This window comes from Leopardus geoffroyi, chromosome A2 (assembly GCF_018350155.1).
Source record: "Leopardus geoffroyi isolate Oge1 chromosome A2, O.geoffroyi_Oge1_pat1.0, whole genome shotgun sequence".
NCBI classification, from domain to species: Eukaryota; Metazoa; Chordata; class Mammalia; order Carnivora; family Felidae; genus Leopardus; species Leopardus geoffroyi.
In genome coordinates, this window is record NC_059331.1 from 99,435,784 (window position 1) to 99,458,556 (window position 22,773).

The window sequence follows — 22,773 nt, forward strand, 5'->3', positions numbered from 1 at the left end:
TTAGCAGGCACTTACACCATTTTTTTCTGGTCCTTCTCAGCACTTCAAAGTAGTAATGTACCAATAGAACCACCAAGCTAGACACAGTCTAACAGGTCGTCTGGTTCATCTCCATGCTGCAGGCATCAGCGTATCTAAGTAATGCCAGGCAGATGAAAAGAGACAAAGACTGCTTCTGCCTTTGTGCCACATCACTTCTTGGCTGGAGGACCTCACTTCCCATTTGTTTCCCCCGAGGTCTGTATTCACCATGTAGTTTTAATATGAGAAAGGACCTATTTTTGCAAAATTATTTTATTTTCTTGCTAAATTTAAAACGATCCAACTGATTCCATCCACTGTCACAGCTGGCAAAACCACTACAGTCAATCAAAAAACCCATGTGAAGAGCGTTTGCATAGTGGAATGCCTTAGGTTGTTTTTTTTTTTTTTTTTTTAATGGTCCCCCTATAATTTCTGATCTAAGTGGCTTGGTAATAATCTAATGTGGGACATTCCATGACTCTTTGGGTGGACGCTCCAAATGTAGATTTATTTTATCAGCAGGGGGTTGTTGAGTGACAGACAGAGGGAGGCTGTATATTTTCTTCCTCCTTTTTGCATCTCAAGCGTAAAACCCAAATCCTATAAATTCAGAAAGAAATTGTCCACAAAGCAAGACAGATCTATCGTACAATCGTTTTTAGACATTCTTGCCAATACAACAGGTCTGAATCTGATCAGCCTGTTTATTATTGTGTTTGTAAAAAAGAATAGCTGATAACCGGATTCTGTTAGATTCAGCTGAAAGCCATCACTGCCTTTTGTACATGGCCAAGGAAAAATTCATAGACTACCAACTGGCTCTTCTTTACATGGTTTACATGGCTTACTCTGTCAAGGTTGGGTGGGGGAGGCAGGAGGCAGGGAAGGGGGTGAGGGACCAGTGTTTCTGAATGCTGTGTTTGCCCTCTTGGTAAGGACTTAGTACTTTTTCAATAAAAAATAAATTTAATTTGTGGCTACACTTCAAGTAAGATGGTTTGATGGTAAAAGGAGAGCAGTCCCAGCTCTGGATTTAGAGAAGTCGTGTGGCTGAGTCCCTTAGCGTCACTTTCATGTGGTCGGGTGTGCCATTCTCAGAAACCACAAACATTTTTGAAGATACTGAACTGGAGACATTCACAATTCTTCCCTCCCTTTTTTCGCTATTAATCCTTCATGTTTTAACAAGTACTGAAGTTAATGCCGCCTACACTCTTTCCTGTCAAATTGGAAGTCTTTTCCTTCTCTCTTGAATAAAGTAATCTGTTCTCTTTAGTTCGTACCCCCGTAAGTCAAAGTGGTGGATGTCAACACATGACATATCCAAATATCAACTTCCTTTTTTTTTTTTAATTAAGCAGGATTTAGACATTTGATTTGAAGAAAGCTGGTGCTCATTAACATATAAAGCAACCCCTATATTCATCTCTTCCTATGCTTTTTTGTCCTTTTTATAAAGCAAAAGTTCACTTTCACCTTGCAACACAATCCTATTCCAGCCCAGGCATAGCAACTGGGTTTCTTATTCCCTGAAAAAGACACACTAAATGATGAGTAAATGATTAGAATTCTGTACTGAGAAAGCTTCTTTGACCTGAGCATGTTTTAGTGAGCCTTATTTCCAGATATGGGGGTACAGCCCCACCTTGCTTTATCCATAGTAAAGTTTTTAGAACAAATTTATAAAAATGGACTGTGTGTATGTGTGTGTGTGTGTGTGTGTGTGTGTGTGTGTGTGTGTGTTATAATCCCCTTTCACTAACTGACCTGGAACTTGGGTTTCTTTTTGTTCAAATGTTTGTAAGACCTAAAAAGATTTTTGTCTAGGCCTAATGATAAGAAAAAAAATTAAACCCAAGTTGAGGGACATTCTAGGAAATTCCTGACCACCAGTGCTCTTCAAAACAGTTAAAATCATCAAAAACAGGAGAAGTCTGAGAAATTGTCACAGTCTAGAGATACCTTAGGGGACATGATGACTAGGTGATGTGTCTCCTGGATGGAATCCTGGAGCAGGAAAAGGGCATTGGGTACAATTTAAGAACACCTGAACAAAGCATGGATTTCAGTAACAGTGTATTGATATTGATTTATTCCTTGTGAAAAATGTGCTATATGAATGTAACAACAGGGAAGGTGTTAACAGTAGGGAAAAGGGTGTGAGGTGTATGGAAACTGTTCTATCTTCACTACTTTTCTAAAAATCTAGAACTATTATAAGGAATTTATGAAAAAATAAAATATAAATTTGTGCCAACTTCTCTATAGAACTCTTACTAGTTGTGATGACTAAAATAGGATTGGAATTTAGGAAACAAACCAGATGAACGTATGGGAAGGTGGGGGAGAAGGGAGAGGGGAAAAAAGCACAAGAGACTCTTAATGAAGGAGAAACAACTAAGGGTTGACGGAGGGAGAGGTGGGAGGTTGGCTGGATGGGTGATGGGCATTAAGGAGGGCACTTGTTGTGATGAGCACTGGGTGTTGTATGTAAGTGATGGATAAATGAATTCTACTCCTAAAACCAATATTGTACTTTATGTTAACTAAAATTAAAAATATATATATTAATTTAAAAAGGGGGTGTAGGAGCCACTTTTCCTTTTATAAACCAAGTTTGTAAAGGAAACAAACTTTCCTTTTATGAAGAAATAGGAATTTCCCAGTTGTTGTTCAGTGTTAACACCAGGTGGGTCCTATCCAGGCCAACACCTGGCACAAGGAATGTTTCCAATGCTTTGTGCAGGTGATAGTCTGAAGCAGTTACTTTCTAAGAATGACTTTGCATTTTATTTATTTTTTAAATGTTTCTTTATTTATTTTGAGAGGAGGGAAGGAGCAGAGTGGGAGGGAGAGAGAGAATCCCAAGCAGGCCCCGGGCTCAGCACAGAGCCCAGTGCAGGGCTCAGTCTCACAACCATGAGCTCATGACCTGAGCCAAAATCAAAAGTCGGTTGTTTAAACAACTGAGCCACCCCAGACATCCCAGAATGGCTTTGCATTTTAAAGGATGTTTTGCCAAGATTTTCCACCTTGCTGTTGGGTTGGTCTTGTTAATGCTTTTTCAGGGGCACTCTTCCCTTCTACAATAATTAATAACAATTCACATAATTATTTGGGGGATAAACACTCATTTACGAAGAAATTGTTGTATTGGAATGGCATTTTTGGTTTGGCTGCATAGTGACAAGATGAAAACACATTTTTCTCCCAAAGCAGTGACAATAAATACAGAGCTTGTCAGTAGTGATGCAATCGGTTTCCAGCTGCTAGCTGTTCAGTAGACTCCTATGAAATGATTAATTGGTCTCAATCAGTTCGCAGCAGGAAGTACCCACCTCATGGTAAATATCACCACAATTGGTACTAATTAGCTCTGTTGTCACCTGTCACAACTGGTAGGCTAAGAGCTGAGTCACGTGATCATTCTCTATACCGGCAACATAAGTCCAACCGGAGAGGGGTTGGAGACTCAAGGCCACTGTAGCAGCCAGGGTGCCCCAAATCCCTGTCCGCCATGTGGGGATGAATGAGGCTTAGTCGGTGATTATCAGTCCTCAGTGTGAAGTCAGAGGTGTGGCGCTTAGGAGCGGGAGTTTGTGTACCTCCAAGAGAAAATGCACCTGGTTTTCAACTGATACAATGTTTTGTGGCACACTGGCTTCTAAATCAGCCAGCCTATAGTTCAAATCTGGGCTTTGCCACCTGGTATTCATTTGATCCAGGTCAGTGGCTTTATGTGTCCATGCCTGGGTTTCCTAATCTGAAATAATGAAGGCAAAAATTACTCACCTAGTAGGACTGATACAGCAATATATACCAGGTTTGGCACTTAGTAGGTACTCAAAAATTTTGGAACACCCCCGCAGCGCATAACAATGTAAACGGTGTGACAATGATGATGTTTGTTATCCTTCTTACTAATAAATAAGAACTTTCAGATGTTTGGTGCCAGTGTGAAGAGTGATGCTGAAGGGAAGTTGGGAACCAAACCTTCACTGCCCTTTTTATTGGTCCTATTCTAAGAGCTCAATCTTTTAGGAAGGGAGAGGAAGAAGAAAGGGGAAGGAAATGTAAAAGCTAGCAAATAAAATTGAAGGGAATTAAGCGAGGCATTGTAGCAGATGAACAATTATTATACTACATGTGTCTCTGTTGGGCAGGTTGTGACCAAAGCATGTGATCCATGAAGGAAACAACCCAGGCATGGCCTATATTGATGCAAAAGGAAACGCATCCCACTGTGACTGGGTCATAGTCTACGAATTCATTGTTTTCGACTTGGGTTCTCCAAACTTCTCAACAACAATTCAACAAGATCCTGGGCATGTGTTAAATCCATGGACCACCAGGCCTCTTTGAAATCCTGGTTCAGTAGTCCCAGGCTGGGACCCAGGAATCTGTTTTTAATAAACTCTCTAAGTGCTTCTTGTGTTCAGATAAGTTTGAGAACCACTGATTTAAAACCGTACTTTTCACTTAACTACGCATGAAATTTCCTGTGGAACTTTTAAAAATTTTGATGCCTGAGTCCTACCCCTAGAAATTGATTTAGTTGGTGTGGGATGTGCCTTGAGCATGAGGAATCTTTTTTTAAGCTCTTCAGATGATGCTAAGGTACAAGCAAATTTGGAGTAACAATGATTTAGAACACAGCCTAAGGGGTCCACACACCTATATGGACGATACAGGTGAATGATGAGTAAGTAATAATTAGATACAAAGTCACATCACATATAAGTAGTTTCCCAGCACTGATTCAAGGTGTGAAATATGGTAAAAAAAAAAAAAAAAAAAAAAAAAGAATCTGATTTCAGAAAACTTTTTGGGAGTAGTGTGCAGATTATCCCATTGCCCTGAAATTTTGTGGTATTCAGAAGTACTTGCACTGAATGTACTACCAACTACAATTTAGATCCTAATGTCACCCAAAATTGCAGTGCTTGCCTTATGAACATGCATATGAATGACAATGTGACATGAATCTAATCTAGGTCTTTATTGCAGTCATTTCTGGTGCCAACATTGCACCATTTTCCCTCTTCCTTCTCTTCCTCATTATCCAAACTTATTAAATATCAGGACTTGGAATTGCCACCTGCAACAGGAAGTATAACCAGCGATGAAGGTCTGTGGAACAGGAAATAGAGTCAGTGTCCCAGACAGGAAGCAGGGCTTGTCAAAAATAAGGACTCCAAAGAGTTAAACCATGTAACAAAAGGTGCAGTAACACTTCTGGAGACAGTTTGTCAGCCTCGATCATCAAGGCAGGAGCAAGCATTACTATGAGAATTGCTTAGGAAGGATTCGTTAAGCAAAATGAGGAGTCCTCTGGACCTTCATTTTCCACAGGAATGTTTCTCCAAATCGCAAAGTAGTCATGTGTGGCACTATATGGGGGCATATTGTTTATCAGTCTTAAACTGCATTACTAAATTCAAATCTTCCAACAGCCCCAGGGAACAGAGGCAAAGAAAATGACCTGCTTGTAGGCAGGGCGAGAACTATCATTCTCCTGTTATGAATTGAGAATTCAGGCTCCCATTAAGATGGCTACTATAAAAAACAAAACAGGATGAAAGTAGAAAATGACAAGGGCCGTCAAGCATGTGGAGGAATCAGAATGTTTGTGCATGGCTGGTAGGAATGTAAAATATAACCTCTATAGAAAACAGTATGACAGTTTAAAAAAATTAGAAATGGAGTATGATCCAGCAATTCCACCTACAGGTATATACCCCAAATAACTGAAAGCAGGATCCTGAAGAAATATTTGTACGTACACCCATATTCATAGTGACATTATTCATAATAGCCAAAATGTGGAAGCAATCCCTAATGTCCACTGACAGGTGAACAGATAAACAAAATGGGAACATAAACATACAGTGGAATATCAGTCAGCCTTAAAAGGGAAGGGAATTATGGGACCTGCTACAGCATGAATGTAGTAACACTTGGAGCATTACATGGGTGTACTAACACCATTAGCGCATTGTGTTGAGTGAGATAAACCAGTCACAAAAGGACAAATGCTACTCTAGCCCATGTATGTGAGTCTCCCAGAATAGTCAAACTCATAGAAACAAAGTAGAATGGTGTTTGCTAAGGGCTTAGAGGAGGAATGAGGAATTAGTGTTTAGCGGACATGGAGTTACAGTTGGGGGAGGTGAAAATGTTCTGAGATGGAAGGCGGTGATGGTTGCACAACAGTGCGGGTGTACTTAATGTCACTGAGCTGTACACTTAAAAATGGTGTAACATTTATACAATGGTTAATGGTGTAACATGAGGGGCACCTGGGTGGCTCAGTCATTAAGCGTCTGACTTCGGCTCAGGTCATGATCTCGCGGTCCGTGAGTTCGAGCCCTGCGTCAGGCTCTGTGCTGACAGCTCAGTGCCTGGAACCTGCTTCAGTTTCTGTCTCTCTCTCTCTGTCTCTCTCTCTCTCTAAAAAATAAATAAACATTACAAAAAATTTTAAATGGCTACCATGATAAATTTTATGTGTATTTCACCACAGTTTTTTAAAATAAATAAATAATTTGAAAATGTGCACAAAATAAAAAAAATAAGGCTTAGAAGATTCACACAGCTAGCAGGCGTCAGAGCAGGAGGTCAGCTTTAGGGACTTCAAGTGTGCCAACCCTCCCTTTCCACCTCAGTGCCTCTCAAAGAGTAGAAATTGAAGGAAATATTCAAGGGGAAGTAAAAAAAAATCAAATAACTGTTTGAGGAAAGAATGATCAAAATAGTCCAGACAATTGTCCCGAAGATAAGAAATAAGGTTGGTAAGCTCCATGAAATCAGAAGGTGTCTGCATACTAACTTTTTTAAAAATTGAGATAAAATTCACCCTTTTAAGGTATAGAATTCAGTGGGGGTTTTTTTTAGTGTATTCCCCAAGTTGTGCCACCATAACCACTACATCATTCCAGAAAGTTTTTATCACCCCCAAAATAAACCTTATGCCCATTAGTAGTCATTCCCCATTGGCCCCCTGACCTCCATTTAAGCAACCACTGATCTGCTTTCTGTCCCTATGAATCTGCCTATTCTGGACATTTCGTATAAATAGAATCATACAATATGTGGCCTTTTGTGACTTGTCTCACTTAGCATGATGCTTTCAACGTTCATCTATGTTATAGCTTGTATCAGTGCTGTGCCCCTTTTTATTTATGAATAATATTCCATGGTATGGATTTACCACATTTTATTTATCTACTCCTCAGTTGATGGATTTTTGGGTTATTTGTACTGTTTGGCTATAATGAATAATGCTGCTATGAACATGTGTGTACAAGTTTCTGCATTGTCAGATGTTTTCAGTTATCTTAGGTGTATACCGAGGAGTGGAATTGTTGGATCATATGTTAACTCTGTGTTTAACTTGTTCAGGAACTGCCAGTATGTTGTCTAGAATGGCTGCCTTATGTTACATTCCTATTGGTATTGTGTGAGTGTTCCCATTTCTCCATATCCTCACCAGTGCTTGGTATTCCCCCCTTTTTTGGTTCCCCCCACCCCCAGCTTTATTGAAGTGTAATTGACATGCAAACATTTTTAAATCATAGCCATCCTCGTGGGCATCTCATTGTGGTTTGTCCACCAACTTTGTATTCTCAGTACAGTCCAGGTCTGTCTCTTGGTACACAGAAGCATCTCACTACTGAAAGGTACAAAAATTCCAAGGGATCATAGGAAAGATGATCATAATGAGAGGTTCCTAATCTTTGGGAAATCAAATATTAAAATCAGCTGCTTTTTTTTTTTTTTTTTCATATAAACTGAGTCAAGAGGTAGCAAGCAAGCTCATTTAGTCATTGCTCCTGGGCACTTCCATTACTAATGGGGTGAGAACTTTCAGTAGATGGTCACTCTTAGAGTTTAGATGAATGAACTGTGCACCTTGGGATAGAGACTTAGGCAAAAGAAAAGAGAGCTCTGAAAGGAAAAGAGACCCGTTCCTTCATTTCAATTAAAGTTAAGTGCCCAATTCATGACTCCTGTCTTGGCTTTACCACCTTCGCACCTTCCATGTTGTCAGATGCCTGGTGCTACATGATTGCCTGTAAGAGGGGTTTTCGACAGCAGTTTTCTCTAATTATGCGTGTTTTCATTAACAAAAGAAATATCTTTGTGGGTTTCTTAGGTACTTGCAGAAATATATTCAAGCTCACTAGTAGCCAGAAGCATCTGATCTGTCTGCCTCACAGCCCTCTGACAGTTAAGCATTTACTTTTAGGCAAATAAAATGTCAGCCACCATTAAAGAGCATATGGCAACAATATGGCCATTCCCTCTTGGGACCAACCTCTCCCCAGAAGAGATGGTACTTGAAATAGGAGATGCTTTTGAATGCAGGACCCCTCTCCCCACCAACCCAGGCACGGTGGCTGGGGAGTGGGCAGGGTGCCATACACAAAAGGACTCGGGCAACCGTATCAAATGTGAACATAAGGAGCAAGCTGCCCAACCAACAGTGACCAGAGGCTGTTTGCCCTGGGCATCTGGGTCTGTGGTTAAGGGGAAGTACCGACCCTCAACTGGCCAGGATTAGCTCTATAAAATAGAAAACAGCCCCCAGAGCCGCTGAAGGAGGGGTTGGGGCCGACTGCAATTGAATGCTGTGTGTGTCGGGAGTGAAGGGAGACGTTGAAAGTGGCGTCTCCACCCGTCTCGTCTCTGAATTCACCCTGTGAATGGGGGAACACAAACTGCCTTTTCTTGAAATAGATGATGAGGGTATGGAATCCTTTTTAGTGGGTCAGCTCATGTGCAAGTGAACGTGTGGCAACAGGCATAGGGAAAGGCTGCCTTTGCGGGGACGGCCAGTAACCATGTGGTCCGCTCAAGATTGAAAAATAAAGTTTCCCCAGGACCATCCGGGCTGCCATGTCTGCGTAGAAAACCAGAACCTGTCACTAGAGACACCCTGATCCTTAAAACATAGTCTCAAAACCTTGCTTGTCCTGATTTGATGGAACTATGATACAGAAATAATCAAAATGTGGTGCTTGCCCCCTTGGATACAGTGGTTCCTGGTGTGATACTGTCTCTGTGTCACCTGTGTTGGAATATATCAGGTCACACTCACCAGTTTTACATCAAGTTTTTAACGTACTAGTAACTAGTTAATCATACTTCTGAGCCATATTGATGAAATCACTAGCCTTATAAAAACGTTCGACTGTGGTGTCAGAAAAACTTATACTGATTAGACATTAACATTATCCAGAAATTCTCATCAACGTTAGCACTATTTTTCCACTCGTGTAAACTACTTGATTTGAATGTTTAAAGGCATATGCTGTTTCTCAAAATAAATCTAAGCCTCTTATATGTTAAAGAATAAAATAAAATAAGTAATAAGTTAAAACTCCAAAAATATCTATATAGTTACATATTCTTATAAAACTAAGAATAACAAGGTAGGGAAGCTTCTTGTTTTCAATTAATTTTGCTTGTCTAAATTGTATTTACCATACAATTTAATAGCACTTTATTATGACCCTGAATAACTGAATTAATTACAAAATTTTAAATGCTTAGGAAAGTGATGACATTTTTTAAAGTAACATTAATATTATTGATAATGTTTTCCATAAAATATGTCTTCAGAAAATGTAGTGTGCAAATGAGAACAAGAAGAAAACCCACGTATTTTCATAGTGTCAGTCAATGCTTCTGGAATGCTGTTTTTACCCTTTACCAAATCGATATAACTGACAGGATGATATCATCCTTTGCTGTCTATGCTGACAGTCAATAAATTCCAAGACAATTGGCAACAACAAGTAGATCAGGAGCTGTACGAAGAGCAGGAGATCACAGGGGTTTTTCCAAGACTTTATTCCTCGGGGTTGATGCAGACTTTCCAAATAAGAAGAGCTTTCTCTGCAATTAGGGGACTGTTCCCATGTGACTGAGAGAACCTAAACATTTGGATGAAAAATAGAAAAATTTAGTCGATCATCCAAATGTTTGTCACCATTACATCAAACATTGGGGCACTTAAAAACATCTCAAGAAATGACTAAATTTTAAACTTTACATCTAGATAATTGAGATCATACTGCCTTAGTGTTTCCATATGAATGATAGTATGTCAAGTGTAGCATACCCTGGAGATCTGTTTTGAACCTTTATAGTCTATACTATGTAGAATGCATATTATAATAATGTATGGAGCTTAAAATATAAGTGAAATTGACAATCACATAACTACTCTTCCATTTCTAATCTTCCAAATATAAAAATAAATGTGTCTACTCTTTTTCCTCATGGAGATGTTGTAAAGATTGATTTGCAGCAAAACAAGGTAGACTCTGGTAGCAGAACTCCAGGGCTCTAAGGGATTGTGATCTGTTTAGCATGAATTTGACTTTTTGTCAAATGCAAATAGAATTCTGATTTCAAGAGTGGGAGTTTTTATCACATTTAAAATTTTTTGAAATGGTTTCATTAGTACTCAGTGGGCATTGTGTTTGATGAATGAATGAGTGAATGAATGAATGAATGAATGAAAAACAAGTGAATGAATGAAAAAGTAGGAATTAGAAAGCATTCTCACTTCCTGGAGTTGGATTCTAGGTGATTGACAACTATGCGTTTCAGTTTCGTAGAAGTACATCCACTGCTTACTTTTCTCTAGTTTGGTCTCTTAGCAAACTGTTCAAAGTTTGGAACAGTGTTTGCTGGGAATTAACTCAAACACAAAAGCAATCAAGTGGTTGAATTCTAGATTTTCCTAATTTAATGGTATTCTTTTATCCATATTGATTGGAGCTTTGGTAAATTCAGTTGCTGATACCACCTGGATAATTTTAAGTCTGAAGCTTGAAAGAAAATGTTTCCAACATAGCTCAAACAACATAAGAATTTCATCAGTTGAAAACTAAGAATCGTTTCTGTGGGATGTGTAAAACAAGAAGCTGACCAGCATTATTTTCTTTTTCTTTAATTCAGTATCATTATTGAGAGTTATTCTTGAACTTTATGAAAACCAGATTGGGGCACAAGCATGTTCTCCATCTAATCGTGTTCAAGGAATTGGAACTGAAAATCATTCAAACTAGGAAAACATGACACTGAAAAATAGTCTGCATTCTTTATTCTACCTCAGCGTAGCTGAGGCTGTTTCAGACAAGGAAGAGTTAGGTTGATAGTCGATCTGATCTTTTTAGAAATGGATGTCTAGCTTCCCAGTCAGGAAAAGATCATAATGTTTTTTCATTCACTTTCCTACTTTGCTGGCTTAGCTACAACCTTTGATCCTCTCCCATTTTTCTTCAGAATGCTGTGATTTCTCACTGTTGCTCGTGGGAAAAAATTCCAAACAGTGCCTGCCATTCAAGGCCCTCTCTTGTCTGGCCCGGGTGGCCTCTTAAGCCACATTCCCTACCGTCTGCCTCTACCATGCAACCTTCTTCCCAGCCAAACAAGACTGTGGGCTGTTCACCAGCCTCTGTTTGGGTGCCTGTAATCTTCTCCCTATCATCTCATCTCCCAGGAGTGCCTGCTTCTTTTCCTTTCCACGTGCTGAGAGTTCCACCTGTACTTCAAGGGGTGATTCATTCCCATTCATGAGGTCTCTTGAACCATCCACTCTTTCCACTCTCCTCTTTTCTCCCCTCTCCCAGCTAATCTTCCACACTCACCCCCCCCCCACACACACACACAAAGACATACATGCACACACATGCATGCTGCTGTGATTTAGTCATGGCATGAATCACGTTCACACACTTGTGTGTGCAAATTGTGCAAGGATATCAAACCCAAGGGACAAGTGAGGACAAAGATCCACCTCACTCTCCACTAGCCATGGCAGGCACCTCTCCCACGTGACTATGTCTATGCAAAGAAAGAGGCGCCCTTTTCTATTTCATAGGAAGGCTTGGACTAGCACGTATGAACTAGCAGCAAATGCAGTTTTGGTCATCAGCATGCATGCTTTTTAGTTTCCTTTATCAGGGCGCAAGTTTATTGAGGGCAATGACTACCTTTGTATTCCCATTATGCCTGGTACAGTGCCTTTCTTATACACAAGGTCATTCATTGAACTTAATTGGAAGGATGAAATACATTTCATAAAAACAATTGCTTCCACATATAAATAAATACAAACATGAAAGCTCTATGGGAATAAAAATGGACATTTTAACAAATGTGAAACAACCAACTTAACCTGATTTTAAGTGTATCCTGGTCCTAAGTAATTTCCTATATAAGGTAGTGTCCAGTAGTCTTTTGTGGAATTTCAAAAACCACATTCGTGATGCTATGACAGGCCCTGGTAGAGTTGGACTGAAATCCACTCCTGACTTTGTTAAAATAGGGCAAAGAATAACATTAAGAATTGTCTGAAGTGGGCAGGATTAAGGTCAGGAGAATGCCCATGGGAGGTGAGGGAATTTAGGGAGGAACCAGTTGATCAGTCTGAGGTCGGTATACTTCCTAGAAGTCTACATTAAGCCAAAAACAAAAATCCCAAAAAAGCACCACGTCTCAAAGTCCTTGAGGCTTTGCCAACACTGTATATAGTATAATTTCATGTAGCCATGCCCTCAGAGTAAAGAATTACTTTGTAAAGATTTTAGTGGAGAATTAATATTTGTTCTGATGCAATTTTATTGATAAATGGGAAGTGTCCACAAACCAAGCTTTACATACCACAAAACAAAGATGCACATAAGATAGGTTTTATGCCTATTTGAGGACATGGCCAGGACATCAAATTTCAAGTTTCAAGGGGTAACCGTTGACCAACCTTCTCAAGAAAAAAGTCTGCATTTAGGTACAAAATGGTCTACTAATTTTGCATTTAACAACTGCTTTTTGTTTTCCAGGATGTGTTGAGTTGATGTGATGAACTGTTTTCTCTTCAGGAAGAAACAAGCCTTCTCCAACCATTTCACAGTACACGTTTCTCCCCCTTTCTCCTCCCAGTCCTCTGTGATGTCAGTGTGCTTCGCTCGTTTCCATCCCAACTTGGTGGTTGGTGGGACTTACTCGGGCCAGATTGTCCTGTGGGATAATCGCAGTCATCGAAGGACACCAGTGCAGAGGACACCCTTGTCAGCTGCTGCACACACCGTAAGTCAGCTTTTTGTCACTCCCCTGTCAGCCACCCAAGCCCTGTAAGAGGATGACTGATGGAAGTACGGATGCGGTCAGTAACTCCAAGCCGGAATGTATGTAATTTATAGTGACCGTAACCTGACTGACCAATAAAGCAGCGTGAAAAGTAGGCGAAGGAAGCACTGAATTTGGAAAAAAAAATCTCTTAATGGTCTACAAGTTTCCACACATCTAAAGGATCTCTTTGGATCCAAAGACCATCGGTGAGGTGAGGATGGATTAAAACTGAAAAAGACACAGGGAGAAACTTTGGAAGAGGCATCGGTGAAATTGCTGTAAAGTAACCCTTCACGTTAACAGTATAACATGGAAACTCGTATTTTCAAATGGGCCCTGAGGAGTAAGCATTTCATGTCGAGGGATGGTATACGGGACTTTTGCCAACAGTCCTTTTCCATTTGTGATTTGAGGGAGTGCTATGACTTTAAATTCTGGAATGCATGGTTGTAAGTTTCAACGGTAAAGTCTACAGTGACAATATAATCCCTCGGGTTAAAAGTCAACATCTCAAAACCATTACCCACAATTTAGCAGAAGAGGTTCAGTATAGTGTTCATAAGACAACTACTCTGTCATTTCCTTTAAGAGAATGACAGGTGTGTTTAGCAGTTGTTAGGAGGAATGAGAAGACAGGCATGTCTCCATCAATCCTTGCTACCTTGACATTCAGAGTAACTGATGTTCTTTCTCTGAAATGCCCAAATTATGCCCAAAAATACAGCTCTACTATTGTTTCAATTTCCTTAATGTGGTCGCCTCATTTGTTTCATCAGCTGGCCTCAAAACCATTCTAGCTTTAAAAAAGGACTGGAGCTGCTTTAGCTAAGACCATGGAGAGGAAAATTCTTCCATTCTTGTAAGATTGACAATGGGAAGTGACAAATACCAAGTCAGCCCTAATTCTGATTGACTTGGGCCTGAGACACATGCAGGTGAAACTAGTTCTTGGGAATCTTGGAAAATTGCTCTTGCCTACCCCATTTCTCCAAACTAATAGCAGAAAATTGTGACCCAGGAGAAGACGGCTTGATGCAGGTGTTTGCTCAAGTAACATGAATCCTCTTCCTGGCTGTATGTGCATATCTGGTGTGTTTATGAGCCTATCTTGTGAAATTGCAAATATTATAAATCCAAATGTTAGAGCAATAAGCTTTTGGGGAAAATCCAAATCCAGGAGCTCTTCCAAAGAGTTAAGCTTTCTTTTTCAAGTAACTTAGGATATGATCATCACAGCTAAAATACGATTATTATCGGGCACCTGGGTGGCTCAATCGGTTAAGCGTCCGACTCTTGGTATCAGCTCAGATCATGATCTCACTGTCCGTGAGATGGAGCCTGGCGTTGGGCTGTGCGCTGACAGCACGGAGCCTCCTTGAGATTCTCTCTCTCCCTGTTTCTCTGACCCTTCCCCATTTGTGAGAGCTCTCTCTCTCACTCTCTCTCTCTTTCCCCCAAAATAAATAAGTAAACATTAAAAAAAATTTAAATACTATTATTATCAAACAGTAACATATTTCTGTTTGAAAAGAAAACTTTTTTTTTCTCTTTTGCTGCATTTTGTTGAATCCGTAGCTAAAAGGGCACAGTTAATTTTGTGACTGCCTTTCAACTTCCACTAATGCCTGGCTGATTGGTACCAGGATCAAAAGTGGTTAAGGAAAAAGGGGCCTGCCACAGATTACTAATTTCCTTTCACACCCACCACACATATGCATTTGGGACAACAGGAAATCCCAATTAAAGCAAAACCCTTCTGCCACACAGTAAGTTTATTCCTTAAATAAATAAAAACAATCTGGCATCTATACTGGAAAAATGAGCTGTAGCATTGGGTTTTTTTCTTTCCATTAAATAGAGTTGTGTGTGTGTGTGTGTGTGTGTGTGTGTGTGTGTGTGTGTAGGCATGCCCACGTGTCTACTTTCTGGTTTCTTTACATCTCTCTCTTTTCTTTTAAGCCAAGTTTTATTACTCATGAAAGCACAGGCCAGTAGTACTGATTAAAGCCAGGGAGGGGCTACCATGCACATTCTTACTCCAGGCAGTTGGCTCTATACATTCTTCTAGATGCTTTCCTTTCCCTTCTATATGCACCCTTAGGAGCCCCAGTCCACTAGGATTTTAGTGCTTTGCGTTGATGCTTGGTGGTTAACAAAGAAACTCCATTGGACTCTTGCTGAAAAACACTAGGTGGATTTCAGATTCATAACAGTGTTTGGACCTCCCCTTCCATTCTTCTGTCTGTTGTTTTTAGGTAAGAATTTGTTTCCTCCATTCTCCTAGTTGATTTGAATGCTGTGTGACTTGGGCCTTGAGTTTGAACGCTCACTGTTGCAGGTTTTGCACACACCAGAGGCTTGGGAAAAACCCTTGTCCACAGTCCCACAACCAGTCGGTCCTCTTGAAATTTAGAGACCTGATCAAGATACCATTGAGTTTCAGATCCCTGCTGTACTCACCACTGTCCACATCCACCAAGGCTGATTGAAAATTTCTGCAGGAATATGGTGTGGATAAGACCTAGGGGTTTATTTAGTTGGATGCCCGTCAGCATGGGTAAAAGAGAGGGTGACACAGTTGCCAAAAAAGCAAATGTAATCTTAGCATACAATACCACTGGTGTACTTTTTATCATATGAGAGGTGACAACTCAACACTCCCTAGATTTCTATATTCTCTTGGCCAGAATATAGGTCGACATTTGCGTTTCTTTCTCATAACTTCACTGTAAGAGGAGCTCAGACAAAATATAACATATTCAAAAGAGAGTGACCAGGATGAGGAGGGAACTGAAAGCCTGACAGCCAGGTACTTGAGAACCATTGGAGGAATTGGCGATGATTAGTCTGAGTTAGATAAGACTAGAAGGGAGGGGTGAGAAAACAACAGTCTATAAATATTGTTTGGATTTGATCTGTAGGATCCCAGAGGGCACTGAACTAAAGTATCTCCTTGAGCTTTCTTTATCCCCAGTGGTGGAAAGGAGAACTCCCCAGGAATCAGGGCAAAAAACTGGTTACCCTTGAGAAAGGTGTTTCAGAAGAGTTTGGATCCACCTCTTGGTGGAGACAAATGAGTAGCTGTCCTCGATGATTATTATGACTCCTTCTGACCAGGAGTTTATATGATAATAATAGTTTGGGAACCATCCTGTATATAATATCAACTTTCCAATATTAAAGATTGTTTCATTGTCATTGTGGCTAGGTATTATGGACAGTAACTCATCAAGAGTAAGACTTAGGCTGTCAGCTATTTGCACAGAGAGGCACCAACTAAGTTGTGGTTTGGCCCGTGATGGCTAAACTGCCTGAAATCTAACCCACATTACTGCTAGGTTCTGCTTATGCTAACCTTCCATTTAGTATTTAATGTGCAGCTGCAAATGATTTTAGCTTACCATTTAGGATTCTACAGAGTGGGGATTGCCTGCTAGAGTTATGACAGGAGGTAAGAGCATCTTGCTTATGATTCCCGGGATGTATAAGTGACTTTTATCAAGGCCCTGGCCAGATCGAAGCCTCCGTAGTAGCCCAGATGATATTTTGAAAAATAAATCTATCATTATCCTAGATTTTGCAGTAACATAAAAGAACCTAATTTTATCACGAGGTGCACTGTGCCAGTAAGTCCCGCTACCAATATCTCCCCCTCAAATTAAAGAGGCTGATGAATATTAACCACTTTTTATAAAGAATGTTAACAAATGTTTGGCACGGTGACTAGAATGCATTAAACTCCAGATTTAGTAACACATATTCCTTCCAAAAGTCAATAGTTCCACTCTTTTGAAAGCTGTCTGTTTTCATCACTCATGGTGAGCTTAGAAGCCAAACTATGTGCTGCTTCTGCCTCATCAGTCATCATTGGCTGCAGCTTCCTTCGGCTCTGTTGGACCGCCTCTGACTGAGCAAGGTGAAGCTTGGTAAGTATTTCCACTACTACATGTTGATGCCAGAGCTTTTAGAAAGAAATCAGGTTCAAATCAAAAGTGGCAAATGACCTGAGGCTTGTATTATTGTAGGCTTATGTCACCCTTTAATCCTTGTTTTAGAGTAATGTGTTTGACACTTCAGCGTAAGCATTTCCTCCTGGATTGGCGTCTAATCCTCCATGTTTATGTTTTTGCAGCATCCCGTGTACTGTGTAAATGTTGTTGGGACCCAGAATGCTCATAACCTCATCACTGTCTCTACCGATGGTAAAATGTGTTCCTGGAGCCTGGACATGCTCTCAACTCCACAGGTGGGTTTGTTTTCCCCTACACATAAGAGCATCCTGGCTAAAAGAGATACTTGCCTAATGGAACATAGTTCCTAAAAGCCAAACCCTCACATCCTATGGGAGCTAAAACCAATGGATGCACTTGAAAGAGTGGGGCCTGCTTTCAGCAGTCTCCTCCCGAAGCCAAAACCCATTTCCTTTACCACAAATCATGTAATTATTGTAATACGTTAATCCTTAGGTCAGTTTCAAGTGAAAATGAAATAATCCATTTTAAAGCATAGTAATTATAGAAGTTGCCTGTGGTATGAATTGTACTTACCCTAAAGCATTGTTAAACAAATGCAAACGAAGTTGGAGCTCAACAGAGCAATCCCTTAAGGGCACTTGCCTTGAAGGAAAGGTATCCCCACAAAACAGAAACCCAAGCCCTTGCTTGCATCCTTAGCCTAGACGGATGCCTGTGTGTATGAAGAATTTGTCCAACCATCTGTTTTCTCCTCTGGAATGTTTGTTAGGATGGCTCCTGCCATTCCTTGCTCAACAAATGAGAAGTTGAAAACGAAAATGTTCCAAAATGTCCAAACCACTACTGATTACAGTAATGGAAACCAAACAAATAAGCACAAGGGTAAGAGACCACTGCAGGGAGCCATCGAAATGCAACTTGCAGAATATATCTATGTATTCAAGATGCACGCATGCACACATACACACATGCATAGACACACTCTGTCCACATTTCTTTATGGGAAAAAACATAGTTCATTGTCCTCCAACTAAAAACACAGAGAGGAGTTTACTGTTAGAGACTTTGACAAAAATGTGAGGAAACATCAGGAAAATTATAAACATATCTAGGAGATAATTCGAAATTTTAACATTCCTATTCCCTTTCCTGGAATAATGACCCTAGAATGTCTGCCTCCCAATTTTCGAAGACATTGGAGTTTCAAGACACATAAGGAAATGTGGAAACCATAAACAACCTCCTATAAGTCTCCAAAAATACAGATGTGGAGAATATTAAGACTAAGTAAATTCTTTTTATAATTTGGGGTGGGGGGAAAGAGAGCTAATAGGCTCCTTACTATTTAAGTTCATCTATTCTGACTAAGCATTACCATTATACAAGTTGGGAGTTGTGTGTGGGTATTTTATAGCTTTGTCTTAAAATTCTCAGCAATATGTTCTCTGCTTTTAAAAGCATGGAGATTACAAACAGATATAAGAGTGAACCCTCTAGTTAGGAATTTTTAATTGCCCATTTGGCTGATTAAATGTGTACTTAAGTTAAAGCCAGTCGTACAGGGGATACAAGATGGTTCTTATTAATTTTAGCATGCCTACAGACTCCTGTCCTGGTACAGAGATTGAAAGCTTCATGGTATATCCATGGATGGCAAGCAGACAGCATCCAGTGGTCACCCTGGTCCCTCTGTGTTCCAAGTGGATGACCGAGAGACCGTATCTTTCCTGCTGCTAATTTTAGCAATGGAGCAGACCACTGGATGGTTCCGTTTTCTGTATTGTCATAATGCCCCCTCCCTGATGCGCTCACTGTGTGTGTGGATCTCATGTACTGCGAGCATATCACATGACCACACCATCTACCCAGACCGTTAGCACACGCAGCCAATTTCTGGATTCCTTGGCTAAGACGACCTGGCTTATTCGTTTGCACAAAAAGGCTAAACTCCTTAGCAACTATAATGGCATGGTCCCCTAGAATGATTTTTTAAAATTACTTCAGGTACACAAAGTATGCTGTTTTGATGTAAATAGCCAGAAACATTTAGGGATGTTGGTTACACTTAATTACTCTTCACTGTCATTAAACTTTGAGCAGAATGTCTCTTAAGATACATGGATTCCTGATTTTGAAAATAATCTTAGATAAAATAAAGGCTTTCCTTTGTTATTTTAAAGACTTATTTAAATACCGTCCTCTGTAGGCATATAGCCTATACACCCAACGGTTGCCCTTCATGAAATCATGTCCCCTTTGAAATCTGTTTTTTATGACTTGAGTGACAACTTTCTGGTTTTAGTCCATGGAGGACACACACTCCTGCTTTGACAATATGCTTAGTACATCTGATATTAATACACGTGTATTCTCACGAACAATTGATTTTGAAAATGTTTGTAAATACAAGGGTATTGTGTGTTTTATTAAAGCCTGGGGCTGACAAGTGTAACCATTACAGTATTATCTTTAGTTTCTGCACCATTAGTTTTGAAATTCTCACCTGTCATCTCTGCCTGACTTAAGAAGCAGCAGCACACGCTGATGAGATCCAGCCGGCCTGAAACCAGAGATACACAGAAGCATGAATGTCAGGGGCAGTAAAGCGTGGTTTCTGGCACAGCCAGGGTCTTTTGTAACGCTGTGTGAAAAGCAAACAGACGACTTAGCCAAATGATTTTTCCATGCTGTCTTTGGCATGGCAAGGAGTTGACAGAAGGAATATAACCACGCCGTGTTTTGGTAGGAGAGCATGGAGCTGGTGTACAATAAGTCCAAGCCTGTGGCTGTTACCGGAATGGCTTTCCCGACGGGAGACGTCAATAACTTCGTGGTTGGCAGTGAGGAGGGTACGGTCTACACAGCCTGCCGTCATGGAAGGTGATTTTGTGTTTTCTTACTGATGACGTGTTTCTCATTTCCGAAAGTCTGTTATCGCATTCTGGATTATAACCACCTTGCGTTATGAGAAAGGCGATATCTGCAGGCATACAAAGCACACCTCAAGTTTCTATTACCTTATGGCATCCATCTGCTCTGATCATTAACCACAGTGAGCCTTGGATGGTTCACAGGCCTTGAGGAAAAAGGTCCAAGCTTCTTAGCATATCATGTAAGACCCTTGCAAGCCTCAGCCTTCAGGCCCCAGCCACGCACACACCAGGGATGACAGCCCCCAAATATTGCTTATCCCACACACCTCCATATGTCCCCACACTCCATTTCTTCCGTCAGGTCTGGCACTTCTCTCTTTTTGGCCTGATTAACTCCTTGGACTTCAAGAGCCAGAGCAGAGGTCCTTCCACACTGAAGCCTCTCCTGACTCTCTTAAGCAGACAAAACCACTTCCTCCTTTATGGCTTCACAGAATTTTCATTCCTTTCATTCACTCATGTCCTCAAGGAATTCTTACTAAGAACCTTCCATGTGCCCAGCACGTTTGCATCATGCGGATGCGGTAAGGAAAGAAACAGAAGTGGAGATCATATTCTGATTGAGGGTGAAAGACAATAAACTGATACACAAGGAAATATGTGGCTTAAGATGATAGTACTATAGAGAACATTTAAGTAGAATAAATGAGATGGGACCACGGGCTGTAAGATAGGTTTGCTATTTTGTATATTTTTATACCTGTTTCTACAATCCATTAATTGCATTTTATTTCAACTATTCATTCATTTGCCATTTTTCTCTTACTAAACTCTTTCCATTTCATCATTGATTTTCTGCCCGGGGCCTGACACATGGTATGTGAGGAGCTAAAAATCTATATGGAGCATAGAGAAATGACAGTCCCCAAATAATATAGAGAAATGCCTTGGGGCTCTTCCTCCCCTTCAGGGAGGCTGGAATGGTATGAGATACAAGTCACCATGAAGTTTGTAAGTGATAAGAATTCGGCCTTGGTTGAGAGATCGGCAAATGCCCCTGGAAAACCATCAGGATGAAGTAGAATCCAATAATTAGAATTATTGTAAAATTGCATGCAAGGCTTAATGAGTGGCTTCACCATCTCTTGAAAGGTTCGCTGTGTTCGCCCTGGTGCTTAATTTTCTTTCACTTTAGGAGTTCTAATTCAATTGATTTTTCATCTCTTCTACTCAGCCCAGGCTATTTAGATTTAATGAGAAATCAGAAATTGTTCCAAGTTTATACTCCTGTGTTTTTGTGATTTGTAGAAGCGATAAGTGATGTGATTCTTCCATTCACACAATATGAGCTGTGACGCTCCTACTGTTCTACACATAGCAACAAGCAGTATTTCCCCCGCTCACATGATTTAAAGATGAGTAGGAAGATATGCCTCATGGTTCCATGCCCATAAAACTGATGAAAACCGTGCATTAAGGTTTTATGAGAGCATAAAAAGATCTGATAAAATTGTTCATTCATGCAAACATTCGCAGCACACCTACTTTGAACAAAGCGCATCGCTCGATGCTTCCAGGCATGCAGATATTATTTAAACCTGGTTTCTGCCTTCAAGAAAGTGATGATAGTGGGAAAGATAAATGCACAAATATCTGCCATACAGGTAGAATGTCATACGTGGCATGAGAGAGGCACAGAGAGTGCTGTGGACCAACTATGGAGTCACAGGTCTATCTACACATTTATTAGAATCAACAGGCATATAGGTTCCGGTGGCGTAATTCAGGACCTTAATTATCTGAAGGCTACAGAACATGTTCATTGATAACCTTCAGGGTTTTTTTTTTTTCTTTTTTAGTTTCTCTAATGTGAATACTGTTTTACATGATGAACATTTTTGCTCTGTGGTTATTGTCCTTTTTAAGCACAATCAGAATATGCACTATGGTTCCAAAGAAGGGTACCCAAGGTAAAAACCACAAATCTTTTTACAACGAGCTTGATTTTGCTTCTTACATTGGTCCATCCATCTGAAATATAAAATACAGATCTTAATAAAGTTGTAACATAGCAAGAATTTGGCTTAGTAATTTTAAATGGGTCACATAGGGCTACGGGGGAGTGGTGGGAGATTTCTATTTTTCAACTAACATAGAGAAGGTGAAAATCCACTTCCATAAATTAAATAAGGTCCTCATTTTGCACCCTATAAACTCTTTCAGGATGCTGTTAAGAGCAAGTGGAGTCTCACCAGGGGCCACTTCAAAGATCAGTTCCTCGTGTTCTTTAGAACAGTTTAAATGATCACGTGTGGAACTGCTGTTAGCAGTTTCACTGGGAATAATTTTTGAGTGCCTGTTACATGGAACATGCACTGTAGCATTTTCTCATGATTTCAGACTTTGCCGAGCACACTGACATTTATTGGTGCTCCAGAAACGCAAATGTTTTAATAACTTAATTCATTTCGCTCTTCTTGACATAATATTTAGATTCCACAATCCCTAAGTATTTGTCATATTTATAACCTCATGCACATGGATTTTTAAAATCCAGAATTTCTGGTATATTTTTTAAGTGGGTATGATTATGTGCAGACTACTGTGTGATAACAGGGCTGGAAATAATCCCAGTTTAGTAAAATAAGCGACATATGTCCTCGGATAACTTTCAAAATGTGTATCACTACTTCTCAAGTGTGCTTCTTTTTTTTTTTTTTGGTGGGTGGGGAGGGAAGGCCTAAGTTTGTATATTTTCC

At 40.1% G+C, this 22,773-nt stretch overlaps 1 protein-coding gene across 5 annotated transcripts in view; it reads left to right on the top strand.

Annotated features, from left to right (window-relative positions):
- The window catches only part of DYNC1I1 (dynein cytoplasmic 1 intermediate chain 1), a 315,653-nt gene that overhangs the window by 231,175 nt on the left and 61,705 nt on the right, over positions 1-22,773 (top strand). For all 5 annotated transcript variants that reach the window (XM_045494852.1, XM_045494850.1, XM_045494854.1 and 2 more), the window contains 3 exons: positions 12,979-13,125; positions 17,300-17,413; positions 19,888-20,021. In XM_045494852.1, coding sequence (XP_045350808.1) covers positions 12,979-13,125; positions 17,300-17,413; positions 19,888-20,021 — 395 coding nt within the window. The remainder of the gene's footprint in view (positions 1-12,978; positions 13,126-17,299; positions 17,414-19,887; positions 20,022-22,773) is intronic.